This window comes from Heterocephalus glaber, unplaced genomic scaffold, assembly GCF_053883595.1.
Source record: "Heterocephalus glaber isolate CG9 unplaced genomic scaffold, H.glaber_assembly_v1.0 deba00001150, whole genome shotgun sequence".
NCBI lineage: Eukaryota > Metazoa > Chordata > Mammalia > Rodentia > Bathyergidae > Heterocephalus > Heterocephalus glaber.
The window spans coordinates 894,910-909,368 of NW_028258204.1; the positions used below are offsets into that span (position 1 = coordinate 894,910).

Genomic DNA, 14,459 nt, shown 5'->3' on the forward strand with positions numbered 1-14,459 from the left:
ATTTGTTTCTATTGTAGATCCTCTAATCATGTCTTTCACTCTGCTCACCATCTCTGTAGATATCTGGGAGATTATTTCTGGTTTAACGTTTTCTAGAGCCTTGTTCATCTATTTTGTTACTTCTTGTGCTATCAATTCAGGGTGTCCAGGTGGTTGATTATCAGACTTTTCCACCTCATTTCCCCTGGGGTTTACCCTTGGTAGGATGGAAGTCTGGGTTTGTGCCTTGCTTAAATGTCTTCTCATTTTTGTTTTTGGTACTGTCCATAGTTTAACTCCTGGGTTGATAATTTGAAATTGCTTGTTGTAAGTATCTTTGTTGCTTGTAATTAGAACCCTTATGGGATGATTGCTTCTCAGAGTTGTTTTCCAGATATAGCTGGTTTTTAAGTTTTGAGTCTCTAAAGACTCTGAGACTATCTCATTTTCATTATACCAGGAAGAACCACTGACTAGATCAATAACAACACCTTAGCTGAAGTGGTACAATCAGCAACACCATAGTATCAAGTACATCTTAGAAAATTACATTTTGTGGTAGTTATTAATCCATCACCTTTAACTGGGTGAATTAAATCAAAATCAAGGACCAACCCAACATATGTTATAGTGAATAAACTCTTCAATATAACAACTTTACCCTTCAGGATGGGGAGTTAGAAGGAGTTGGGAGGGAGGGATAGGTAGATAGAAGGATAGGAGAAGGTTAGCAATGAGGCCAGAGGACACAGGTGAGAGAAAAAAGAGAATAATAGAAAAATAAAGAAGAAATCCAAATGAGGGCCAGAACAGGAACAAAAAGGGAGATGAACAATGTGGGACAGCAAGCGAGTGAGTGCAAGAGACAGAGAAAGGAAAGAGAAAATAAAGAAGAAAAAAAAGAACAGAAATACAAAAATTTGCAAAGAGTAGGAAAAAAATTAAAGATAAGAGGAGAAAAAACAAACCAATAATACTAATTTTGGAAATAAAAAATAAAAATGAAAATGAAGGGCCTCCTTCTGGGTATGTCTCTGCTGTCATAATAGACAACATGAGTAGCAGTATGCAGATATAAGTCAATGAGTTTTAGCATGCCAGTTGCAGACCCGTGAGATTCAGGCAGATATCTGGCTGCAAGTTCCAAGCTGAGCTCCCTGTCCTCCTGTAGGATTGAACTCTGCAGGGTTGTACTGCAGATTCTAGCTGCCCTTCCCTTGAAGATAGTTCTGGTTCCTATGGGAGGTGATGATCCCTCCATCTTACCCAGTATGGTTGTCTGATTGTCCGTTGTCTCCTGTGTCTTTGTAGTGTGGAACCAGATGGTGGTACAGCCAAGAGGCCAGAGGAGTGGGGGTGGTGGTGGTGGTGGGCTGCTGCAGGTGCCCTCGCAGCTAAGCGGATGACTGCCAGGGGTGTGGGCTGGATGGGGCGGGTTCCCTGTGACTGGGAGTGTTGTATTTAGTATAGAGATGCTGCATGTGTTTTCTTAGGTTTACACCCAAGTACTTCATCTTTCTTTGAGCATAATTCCAACTGTTATTTAAATTGTTTTGTTTCTAATTTTTCACTTCTAGTATATAGGAATGTAATCAATTTTTACATGGGAACTATGTTTTTTAACTAAATTCATTATGTGTTTATATACTTTGCTAAATTCAATTATTAGGTTTCGGAATTTGGTTAGCTTTTTAAAACATAGTTTCCTTGGGATCTTCTATGTAGGTAATTGTATTGTCTGTGACTAGTGACAGTTTTATACATTTTTTTCCAATCTGTATGTTCCAGTTAAATGTTGAATAGAAAAGGAGAGGGTGGATATCTTTATCTTGTTCTTGATCTTAGGAAGAAAATCTTCAGTCTTTTCCCCTCAAATATGATATCAGCTATGGGTTTTTAAACAGATGTCTACTATCAGCTTATGAATAATTCCTTCTAATTCACTGAAAGCTTTTATCATGAACAGATGTTGAATCTGTCAAATGTTTTGTCTCTATTAAATGATATGATCATGTGATTTTTTGTTTACTTTATTAGTATGACAGATTACATAGACTGAATTTTGAATATTCAACCTGCCTTGCATCTGTAAGATAAGCCAAAATGGCACTAATGTCTTTTATATGCATATCTTGATTTGGTTTGCTTATAGCTTATTGAGCATTTTTCACCTGTATATGAAAAAGGGATATTGGAATGTAATTTTCTTGTACTGTCTTTTTCTGCTTTTGAAATCAGGATAATTATGGCATCATGAAATTAATTAGGAAGTGTTCCCTTCTCTTGTATTTTTAAAAGAAGTTCTATAGAATTGGAATTCTTTCTCTTTAAAATGGAAGGTAGAATTCACTAGGGAAAACACTTAGCCTGGAGGTTTTTATGGGAAGGTTTTTAACTACATATTCAGTTTTTGTAATAGCTATAAATTATTCAGGTTATTTATTTCTTCTTGCTTGAGTTTTGGTAGTTTGTGGCTTTGAAGGAGTTGCTACATTTCATCTAAGTTATCAAATTTATGTGCACAAAGGATTCACAGTGTTTTCTTAGTGTCCTTGCAATGTCTGGGGCACCTATAGTAGTGTTCTGCCTGTCATTCCTGATATTGATCATTTGTGTTGTCTCCCATTTTTTGTTAGCTGAGCTAGTGATTCTCCAACTTTTAAAACCTTTTCAAAGAAGGTGTGACCTTTAGAGGCTGGCTTCTTTCTGCACAAGCCCTTTAAATTTTACTTCAGTTATTTTCTCTATTTTTTCAGTTTTTAATTTTATTGATTTTTGCCATCTTTATTGCGTGTTCTCCATTTGGGTTTAATTTTCTCTTTTAAAAACAGCATTTTTGGGGCAGAGTTAAAGTTTTTGATTTGAATCCTTTTTCTTTTGTAATGAAAGCATTTAATCCTATACATTTTTGGGCAGCACTGCTTTAGCAACATATCACAAGTGTTTCTATGTATTTTTAAAATTTAAACTCCAAATACTTTAAAGTTTTTCTTGAAACTTCCTCTTTCCTCCAACAGTTATTTAGAAATGTGTTGTTTAATTTCCAAGTTAAAGATTTTTAAAATTGTCTGTTATTTATTTTTAATTTAATTCTGAGTGGTGAGAAAACATACTTTACATGATTTTATTTATATGAGAGCTTTCACAGTTTGTTTTGGGATGCAATGTATAGGCTCTTTTGACAAATGTCCCATGGGAACTACTTGAAAAGACTGTCCATTCTGCAGTTGTTGTGTGGTGCATTCTATAAATGTCAATTACATCAGTTGGTTGATGGAGCTGTTCAGTTCAATATATTTGATGATTTTCTGTTTGTTATTACCATCAATTATGGTAAAAGAGCATCAAGGTCTTTGGCTATCAGTGGGGATTTGGACTTTTATCCTTTCAGTCATATCTGTTTTTATGCATTTTTGTCACTGTCATGTGAAGTGTGTACACATTTTGGAGGTTACATCTCCTTTCATCATTGTGCAATATAGCTTGTTTATTTCTGCTAATCTCCCTCATTCTGAAACCTCTTTCTCAAAAATTAATAGAACCATGACAACTATTTTTGATGAGTGTTAGCACGCTATAACATTTTTTAACCCTTTAGTCTATTTGTGTCATATTTAATGATGGCATATAACTTGGTCTTTATTTTTCCATTATAATATATATAAGTTATTTAATGTAATAATTCATCTGTTCAAATTGTCTTACTTTTTTTGGTTTTCTCTTTTCCCTCTCTCTTTTGTTCCCTTGTTTTTCTTTTCCTGATCTTTTGTGGATCATCCAAGTGTATTCTAGTTTTCCATTTGAATTTGTCTATTGAATTTTTGGCTCTCTTTGCCTAGTGTTCATAGTGTTTACAATAGGGATTCCAATAGCAGTCTATGTAGAGTTAGTATTTACTCCTTCAAGTGGATTAGAAGAAGCTTCTCTCTACATGGGCCCTGACTCACCCTTGTGTGTGCTATGCTATCTTCTGTATGGCATTTAGTACACTTGTACTTCAACTATCATGTGTATATTTAATGACTTAAGAGGAAAAAAATAGTGTATACATGTATCTAAATATTCACCATTTCTGTTGCTCTTTCTTCACTCTTGAAGTACCAAGCTTCTTTTTATAATTATTTCCCTATCATCTAAAGAACTTTTGAAAATACTGTTTTCAGAATGAGTCTGATGGCAAGAAAATCTCCTTGTCTGTTTTCATCTGGGAATGTTCTTTTTTTTTTTAATCTTGCCTTCATTATGGCTGCGTACATGTTATGGTTTAAATATGTCATGTCCCCCGAACACTCATGTGTTGAGGGTTTGACTCCCAATGCAGCAGCATTTAGAGGTGGGGCCTGGAAAGATAACTGCACCAACAAGGCTCTAATTTCATCAGTGGGTTAATCCACTAATTAGTTGTTCATGGCTCAATGTGCTATTAGGAGGTGGGGCTCAATTGAAGGTAGTAAGTCACTGAGGTGTGCCTTGGAAGGGTGTATCTTGTTCCCAGGCCCTTGCTCCCTCTCTGGCTTTCTCCCTTTCTCTCTGCTTCCTGGCTGCCATGAGGTGAGCAACTTTCCTCCATCACATTCTTCCACCATGATGTTCTGCCTTGCTCTATGCCTAAAAGCAAAGGGGCCGGGTTACCATTGACTTCATTGGGTCCCTCTGAACATGTAAGCCAAAATAAGCCTTCCTCTAAGTTGTTTTTCCCAGGTATTTTGTCACAATGATACAAAGCTGACTGACATAGTATGGAATTAATTCTGTGTGTTTCCTTAGAGCACTTTAAAAATCTTGTTCTCTTACCTGTGCTTTCTCATGAGAAAATCTACAGTCATTCAAACTCCTGTTCCCCTGTCTGCAGTGTGTTGTGTTTCTCTGATTGCATTCAAAATTTCCTCTTGTTTCTGAGTTTATCAGTTTACCAATGATATGGCTGGCTGGAATTTCTTTGTTTATTTGTTTGGATTCTGCCAAGCTTCTTGCATCTTTAAGGTTACGTATTTCATTGAATTTGATGACAGAATGTATAAAAATTTACCAATTATACTTTTCTTCTTCTTCTTCTTTTTTTTTTTGGTACCAGGGATCGAACGTGGGTCCTTCTACTTGCACAGCAAGTATACTTTTCTTTTGTATCTCTCCTTTCTCTTTTTTGTGACCCCAGTAACCAGAGAGTTAGATGTGTTGATATTGTGACAAATGGCCTTGAGACTCTGCATTTTTAAAAATCTTTTTCCTCCTTGTTGTGTAGTTTGAGCGATATCTAGTGATCTGTTTTCAAGTTTATGGATTTTTCTTTTTCATTTCATTCTTCTATTGTTCTAATTCAGTGAGATTTAAAAAAAAAACAGCCACTGTATTCTTTAGTCCTTAAATTTACAGTTGATTTTTCTCATTGAGTCTGTTTCTTGACTTAGTTTTTGTCTCTCCATTTATTTCAAAAGGGCTCATTCTTACCTCATGGGGTCTGGTTAATAATAACTGCTTTAAAGGTTTTATCAGAAAGTTCCAATGTCAGTTTTATCTCAGCACTGGCATCTGTAGACAGTTTTTTTCTGTGTGAAATATTGATATTTACTGGTTCATTCTATGTTGAGAAATTTAGGTTGCATTATGGACATTTTGGTGTTCTCTGATTAGCTCTGACTCTTGTTAGCTTTTTATGGAGAATATTGATTGTTTTGTTTCAGCAGACAACTGCCCCAGCTTGGTTTGGGTCCTAGGTTTCTCCCCATCTGCTGCAGTCCATAGTTACAGTGTGAGGACAATTTTCAAGGGCTTTGCAGGGTGATTTGAAGTATAAGTTGTGATCAAAAACTGTAATGAGTATTTAAATTTAAAATAGTCATTATAGTAAAAGACACATTGCCATTAATCCCTTTCAATATACTCCTCATTTTGAACATATTTATCCCATCATCCTTGCCACTTTCTAATGCAGGTATAGAAGTCCTCTTTCCTGAGTGTCTTTAGTTGTCTAGTTCTGGCTGCTTCAGTTTCCTGATTAAAAATGTTTGCCTTTCACAGTCATTTTGACTTTGGGGAAGAGCCAGAAGTCACATGGTGCCAGATCTGGTGAATAAGGTAGGTGAGGACACACCATCATGTTTTTTTGAGTCTGCCTTTCTGTTGGATGGCACTTGGCAGTAGCATTTCCTGTATTTTTAATCATATCTCTTAAAGACACTCCTGAAAGAGGAGTTCCAGAGCTGCTTCAGTGGCAAATAAACAATGGGATAAGTTTATTCAAGGAGAAGTGGAGTGTTTAGAGCGAGAGTCATGGCAATGTGTCTTTTACTGGAATAAAAATTTTAAATCACAAATGTACTGGATATGTTGATCACAGCTTGTACTCCCCACTCACCTTGTGCAGTAACCAGTCTTGGGAAATGCTTATCCCTGTTATGGTGAGATCTGCACACAGAGTCAGAACTGAGCACAGGGGTGAAGGTACTACTTAGTGGTTGCACTGTTCTCAGCCTCCTCTTCATCCTCTCACTGACACTTTTTGACTCCCTGGGGTCTCCTTTTTCCTTCTTTGTCTAAAAAGCTGGATGAGGATTTAATTTCTCTGCTCTTCCATTACACTGCATCTATCTCTGCTGCAAAAGCAGAGAGAGGAGAAAGTGAAGGCAATTTCACCTATGCTCTTGTGACACAGATCCCCTGCCTGGGGAGCAGGAACCTGCCTGGAAGCTGCCTATTTCTGCTGCTCCTATGGGTGTTACCATGGTGGGGTGGGAGAGAATGACCAAAGACATATCAGGGGTTTCCTTCTTGTCCCCTGGATGAGAAGTAGTGGGCTGTCTTGGAGCTCTCTTCTTCCACCTGCACCTGGTGCAGAATTCTGGGTTCCAGGCTCCCGGTGTGTCCACATCAGGGGATGCTGGAGGGGAAGGCCTGGGAAAGTCACTGCCAGTTCTATGGTTCTTCGAGTTTGTTGTCTTTGTCTGCAGCCATTTGTTTTCAGAGTCCTCAGAGCTGACCCAGAAGTTCCATCAGGTTTTTTTTCATTAGTCTCTGTTTACAGTACATGATGATTGTACTCACCATATGGAGTTGGCACATGTATATAACACAGGTTAATTCTTTCTTTATCCCCTTCCCTCCCCTTTCTCCCCTTTCCTTCATCACTCTGTCCCCTTCCCTTTTGCAAAAGATCTATCTCACTGTTTCCTATTATCTATATTTTAATGTGCTCTTTAATTTATTTTGTGCTCACCACCATGAAGGCATCCAGGAGTGCGTGTGTGTGAGACCTTGCTGATCTCCCTCACACCTGGACAGAAAGGAAGAGGCCAGGGACCTGACTTTCACTAATCTTCGACTCTGTGCTGGGTCCTATGCCTTAGAGTACTGAGGCCTTGCTCTGTGTCTCCAGAGGAAACTGAGGCATAGTCTCCTCCATTGTACAACTGGGGAAATTGGGCTCAGAAGGGTCAGCTCAGGGTCCTCCAGGTAATTATGTGGTGAACTGAGAATGCAGGTCATGAACTGTTCAGAAAGAAAGACTCAGAAGACGCTGTGACACCGAGGCAAGAGAGGTCCTTCCTGATCCCCTGCTCTCCCTCTCTCCACAGGCCAGATGAAGGGGATGCTGTGATCATGCACCCCAGGATTGTGTGCATCATGGTGAAGCTGTTGCCCCTGCTGTACCACGAAGACCACCCACAGGTACTGTATGGGCACACGTCTTCTGCCCGTGTCCCATGGCTGATCTTTCAAGCTCCTCTGGCAGAAGACTCTTTTTTTTTCTTTTTGCCTCCACTCTCAGGACTTGGGTTAGCAGAGCACCTTGGATGGTACCCCTTTCAGGGACTCTTGACTGATTTATGCCCACCCTTCCAAGGCCATTTAAAGTGGGTCACTTTTGTTGGTAAAGTGATCTTCTACAAGCAACAGGTGAGAAGTATGTGAATGAAAATGACTCAACACTTAGGAGTAGCCAAGTGCTATGCACAGATCTGGTGCTGGTAGCACCAGCAGGCCCTGGCCATGGATCCTGGCTGAGACTTGGCCTTGTGCTCAGGCGGGTGTGCAGGACTAACCAGAGGGACACAGACTGTCTTCAGAGGCTGCGTCTGTGGCTGGGACAGGGAGGTGGGGACACTGCAGGAGGTGACATAAATACGCACACAGATCAATGCACAATCACAGATAATAGTAAGGGGAAACAGTGATGAGAGAGGCTGATGGGATGGACGTGGGGAGGCTAATTTGACTGAAAGGGCAGAGGTCAAGGAAGCCTTTTATTTTTTTTGGTATGGGGGATTGAACTCCGGTCCTTGCGCTTGCGAGGCAGGCGGCGGCACCACTGAGCTAAATCCCCGGTTCAAGGAAGCCATTTTGATGGGGCAGGGCAGTGAGCCATGAGCAGCCATTAACCAGCTGGAAGGAGCTGCAGCAGGTAGGAGATGCCACCCAGGAGGGGCCCTTGTCCCCAGGGTAATGAGGTTCTCTGGAGTGAGGGAGGATGGCAGGCATAGGGTTTTCATGATAAACAGCTCTGTCTGATAGGGACTGTGGTGGGGTAGAAGTGGGTGGTGGTTGGGAAGCCGTATCTACAGTCAAGGCCATGCATGGTGGGCACTGGGTTTGGATGGTCTGCAGAAAGGGGTGGAGACAGAAGTCAGGGGACCTGCTCAGAGACAGAACTGACAGAATTGTGGTCCCCAAAGGGACGGGGGTACAGGGAATGGGGAGACAGAAGGACCAAGGAGAGGCAGGCTTCTGTGCTGACAGGAGGCTGCACACCCCAGCAGAGAGGCAGCGTGGCATGGAGGTGGGAACGGGGCCGGGGACAGTGTGGGGGAGTCGTGGTTGTGACAACAGAACAGATGGGATCTGAATGAGTCATCTCAACTTGAAGATCGCATCTCTTAGAAGCTCTGAGGGAGAGACTGGGACCAGTTGAGGGAGGTGTGGAAAATGCGCTTTTCACAGTGATCAGCAGCAAGGATAGGAAACCAATGAAAGGGGTGGCCACAAGGTACCTGGCCAAAGCTCGGTGCTGTTGCTCTGTGCTCAGTCCTCACAGCTGCTTGGTTGGGGATATTTTTGTCTCTGTCTTAACCAACGGAGAAACATAGGTTCCAATAACTTGGATGACTCTGAGGGTTCTGGTTGGGCTGATATTAAGTCTGGTCCCACCTGCTGGTTGTTCCCTGGGCTTGGCATCTCTAGCAGGCACAGAAGATTGAAAAAGAGGCTGTATGTTTTAGGGAGAAATGACAACTATTTAGCATTATTAATCACACCCTTAAGTGGAGCAGAGGTGAAGCCCAGATGGCGGTGACCAAAACTGTTCCCTCCGAGGACAATCTGTAGTATTTGGTACAGGAGTTAAAACAGGCCTAAGAGGGGCTGGAGATTTAGCTTAGTAGTTCCAGCACCTGCCTCACAAGCGCAATGTCCTGAGTTTGATCCCTGGAATCAAAGATAAATAAATAAAACAGTCCTAGGTTAGTTCTGTGGCCACGTGACTTGTAGTGACTTCCTGTTCTGCTTTCTGTTCCTCTGCTGGAGAGTGACGGCAAGGTTCATGACACCAGTGTATAGGGACATGCGTAGTGGCCATTTTCACTGGTGCCATGGAAGAGAAGCAGGTGGAATGGGATGGGATAAAAGTTAACAATGACCCCACCAGTGCAGTCATGGCTGCACAAGGACATGTCAGTCAGTGACAGACCCCTTTGTGACACTGACCCCAGATTATATTTCCTGGTGACATACTAGCCATCTTGGTTTTTTATAAGCACCCTCTATGATGATCACACAACAATGATATTGCCCAACAATGGATTTCCCAGCATGTGTCTGGTTGTTGAGCAGTCCGTGGCTGTGTTTCCCCGAGTCTGTTAATCAGAAGGGATGGGTTCAGCTCCATATGGTCCTGGCCAGGGTGGGCTGCCCACACAGGCTCCATCTCCCACAGAGCCAGAACCTCTGAGAGGCAGTTGCCATAGCTCAGCTGGATCGTGGATCTGGAGCCTGCTCGCACTGTCACAGGGCCCTGAATCTCCTCTCTGTGGCCCTCTCCATCTGGCCTGTCCCTGTGCCTCAAGAGGTTGCTCTTTGGGGACACAGCTGCTCAGGGCTCCCAGGGCACAGAGGCAGGAGCTTCTGGCATTCTGGAGCCAGGCTGGGGATAAGCCCATATTGCTTCTGAAGCATTCTGGTGATACCTAGGGCTCAGGAGAGTCATATAGCTATCTAAGGTTCTGCAGCAGGTAAAGGGAAGATCTGGTTGGTCTTCGCAGCTCTCCTGGAATGGAGGGGCACACATGCTGGGCATTGCACACTGCTCTAGTGCCTTTGCCTTAGCCCAAGGTTGTCCAACTGCCTGAGCTGGTGGTTCAGATGGTTTTGGCAGTGGAACTGCTGGATGAACTCTGCAAAAGTCCACTGGTAACCAACAAAGAGATATAGGACCAATGGACAGTGTTCCATCCTGCTGTCTCTTACATGCATGGAAACTCCTTGGAAGTCATTGTGTGGGAAAGGCCTTCTACACTTTGCTCATCCTACAGTAGTAACTGGACAAATCAAGAATGCAAATAAGAATGCTCTTGGGTGCAACACTTTTCTCCATTGAGGTTACAGTGATAATTTAGGAACAGTCTGGCTCTCCCTCCTTGTCTCTCAAATATGCAAATGAAATATAGTGGTGCATTTTTCTCAGATATTTTCTGCAGATGCCAAATCAGCAGCCATTAAAAGTTGGATAATTACAGTAATTAATTTCTAAAAGGGGTGGGGGAAAACCTCATAATAGCAAGTAGAACAATAAATCAAATGAGAAATGAGACCTCTGAAGAAATGCTGAAGCTAAGTGGACTGGGAGCCTGTGTGGTCTGGGTGCGGGAAGGGCACGGGACTCAGTAGGTGGCAGTGTTACTAAGAGGATGAGGGCGAGTGCCTTCCGCTCTGCTGGACACTCACTGCTCTCTTCACCCTCTCTCCATCACTCGAAGCTCTCCCTCCTTTCGGATGAGAAGCAATGGGCTTCCGGGGTACAATGTCATCTTAGAGGCCAAAACTTAAATGACCTTACGACTGTCCTGTTTTTGCTCATTTCGAACAGTGATTATGTTGTAGGAGCTCTGTACACAGCCAGGCAGTGTTTTTTGGGTTCTTTTTCCCCCCTCTCCAAAATGCCAGCACTGCAAGCTGCTCTCGGAAACAGACAATCCAGCTGTTTTTCTATATCTGGGACTCTCATCCTTATTAAAACCTGGAAGATAGAAATTGTACTCTGCAGGAGGCAAAAATGGAGTGTAGCTCAGTGGTCTTAGAGCAGAGTTGGCCCCAGCAAGGTCATAGTCACTGGGAAGCAGATGCTTTCCCTTCCCACATGCTTAGCAGCTGCAGGGTGACAACTGTGACTCAGAGGGCAGAGGCCCTATCCAGGTGGCACAGGTGAGGCTTGGCCTGTGCTGGAGCCATGAGCAACTGGAGTTGCTTTTGTGAATAACTGAAAGCCTTGCAGATGCCTCTGGGGAGTCAGAGCTCAGCTCACCTGCTGTCCTGACTGGGGCTGAGGGGAGCATTCAGAGGAAAGAGGGACAGAGGAAGACAGTGTCCTCATGCTTGTAGCAGAGTTGGCTCACAGGGCTTTAGGACATGGCAGAAGGAAGGGCAAGTCACAGAGAAGCTGGGGACAGTCTGTGAGTGAGTGAGGCTTTAAGGAAAAGATAGGTCCATCCAGATCAGATTGAGCAGGAGGGAGGAGAAGCCCACATGCAGACGTGTGGACCAAGATGCCTGTTTGGGGACTTTGCTCAGCGGGGCCTGACCCTGTGAGTGCAAAGGCAGTGAGTGGGGCTGGAAAGGGTACTGAGGCTACATTGAGAAAGGCCTTGAATGCCAAGCTAAGACAGCTGAGTTTTATTAGGTTACTATCGATCATCATCGTTGGCATCCTTGTGAACACGCTAAGGGCAGAGCAGATTCTGAAGACAGTCAGACCTCAGTCAGACCTCAGCCATGCCACTCAGCAGTCACTGAGCCCTGGGAAAGTCCTGCAGCCTTTTTCCTCTTCACTGGTGTGGGATAGGGGTGACAGCGTCCTTGTCCTATGTTGTCCTTGGGAGGGTTCTGTGAAGCTAGGATGGGCTCTGAGGATGATGAGCCTTGGGCACTCAGCTGGGGCACTTGCTAAACCCTCCATCTCCCTGATCAGTGGCTGGGTACTTCCTCAGCAATCATAGTTGCATCATTAGCAGACCCTGAGAGGTGGGTACCAGTGTTTCTGCTTTGCAGACATAGGCTGTGGACTTGCAGCCACTGATAGAGTTGATGCCATTGCTGAGTGGTGGATGTGTGTGCTGATGGAGGTCTGGACCCCTGAAACCCCAGGCCACCTTTCCTGAGACAGCAGTGACCAGGTCAGATCTGGGCATTGCAGAGTCCATGTGGGTCCGCAGTCTGCCCTCCAGTCACCACTGGGGCCTGGCATCCACCTGCAAAGAGGCCTTTGCCATGGAAACTCCTGTAGCCCAAGGCACAGGAAGGAGAGGTGGGAGATGCGCTGATGTCAACGCATCTGTGCCTAAATTTGGAAAATCCAGCCATTTTCCGGAATCTGCTATATTTCAAACACATTGAACTAATTATATGGGTTTCAAGTAACTAAATATCGATGACACTAATAGCCCGGGTGCATCACATAAGGGCTGCTTGGAAACAGACATTTCCTCTAACCAGGAAATTGGCAGAGAAATATCCTTGCTTTGTTGGATTATAATACAACAGACACCCCAACATCTTGGTTTTCCATGTGCTTTCCCAATGAGCCCTGTCCCTCAAATATTTCTATTACTTTTGGGTTAAAAATTTCATATCCTAGTAAAAATCCAGATGATTTCTCAGGGCAGCCTCTTACATAGAGGAGACCCAATGTGGGTTGGAAATGGGGAGGAGTCAGAGCCAGCTACCGGGGTCAAGGAATGATGGACGGGAATCAGAGTCAGATCCCAGGGCTCTAGCTGAATTATCGGGCAAATTTTCTGTGAGTTCCTCTCCTGTCTTTACTTAAATGACTTATGCAGACCACTTCCTCTGTCTGCACCTCAATTTTATCTTCTCTGAGTTGTTGGACCACAGGCCTTGGTCAGACAGATAATGGAAATGAGGTCAGGTGTCACAATGGGGCAGGTGAGGCCTGCAAACAGAAAGGAAACGTCCTGCAGAAAGATTTCCTGTTAACCAGGGGGAGCCAACCAACAAGACAACCAAAGGATACCCAGAAAGTTAAAGGGTTCCATCAACCACCAGTCTGTGACCCTCCTCAGACCCTGAATTCCTTCCTCTTATAGTGAACACAGAATGAAGTGTCAGCATCATGGCTTTAGAGAAGGAAGACCTAGGTTGGGGGATGGTCAGCTCTACCACTCGTTGGTTACATGAGCTTGGGATGCTGATGCGATGTTTTCAAGTCTCAGTGACCTCATCTGCAAAGTGGGTATGACAATATGGTCCTGTGGATAGGTGGGGATGTGATTGTGAAGTCCTTGGCATACTCTCTGTGCCCAGCTTGTGCCAATGTCACAGGCACTGGCTCTACCATAGCTGCTCTCTGCCCTTCTGGCATTGACAGCCTGTGTTCTTGGGAGTCTGGGTCCTGGTGGATGCACTGCTGAAAATATTAAAAGGAAGGTAATACATTCTAGCTGTAATTCCACCTGACACACTGTCTATCAGCTGATACCAGAAAGCTGCTACTGAACTATGTGTTACTGTCTACATGTGAGTCAGAAGACTCTCGTATTTCCTTCCCTTGGTCCTGCATTTTGTGGGTGACCTGAGCTAAGTTCAGATGGCAGCCAGCTCACATCTGGGGAGGGGTTAACTATCAGGTGGCAGAAAGGTGAGGGAAGGTCTGACCAGCTTGAGCAAAGGGACATAACTCAAAGGAGAGAGCCAGGCCTGCACCTTGCCCTCAGGCGCCTTCACGCATGGCAGAGGCCAGAGTTGCGAGGTGGGTGAGGACCCTGCATGGTGAATTCCACTTGTGGGAGGAGGCAGCAGCAGGCCAGCTGGATGATGAGGCTCTGAGCTGGGGCACAGCCATATCCATGCCGTGACTCCTGGGATGTTAGGCCCAGGCTGGGCACCTGGAGCAGGAAGGCTGAGGTTCTGGGCCTGGCATGGATGCTAGATACCAATTTGGGGCAGGCTAGGCCTGGTTCTGGAGCATGGAGTGGGTGTAGTGGTCAGAGGGTGGCCCTGTGGTCTGGGCTCTGCTAGAGCTCAGCTCAGAGACTCCAGCTTCTCAGGGCAACTGCACCAGAGTGGGGGCCTGTGTCTGCAATGGACTCAAGAGCAAGGGGATGCTGGGTCACCAGGCTGCTGTCCCTCCAGCATCAGATGAGGAGCTCTGGGTCTGGGCTACAGTCTTGGATTCCCCAGTAGCTGGGACAGGTCAGGACCTGCCTGGCTGCAGAGTGAGTCCCTTTGCATGGTGCCTCAGGGATCTCCTATTGGGTCTT

The 14,459-nt window shown here is 44.2% G+C and overlaps 1 protein-coding gene across 4 annotated transcripts in view; it reads left to right on the forward strand.

Annotated features, from left to right (window-relative positions):
- Wdfy4 (WDFY family member 4) overlaps window positions 1–14,459 on the forward strand; it is a 287,946-nt gene that overhangs the window by 90,676 nt on the left and 182,811 nt on the right. For all 4 annotated transcript variants that reach the window (XM_004874534.4, XM_087210586.1, XM_087210585.1 and 1 more), the window contains one exon: window positions 7,551–7,644. In XM_004874534.4, coding sequence (XP_004874591.2) covers window positions 7,551–7,644 — 94 coding nt within the window. The remainder of the gene's footprint in view (window positions 1–7,550; window positions 7,645–14,459) is intronic.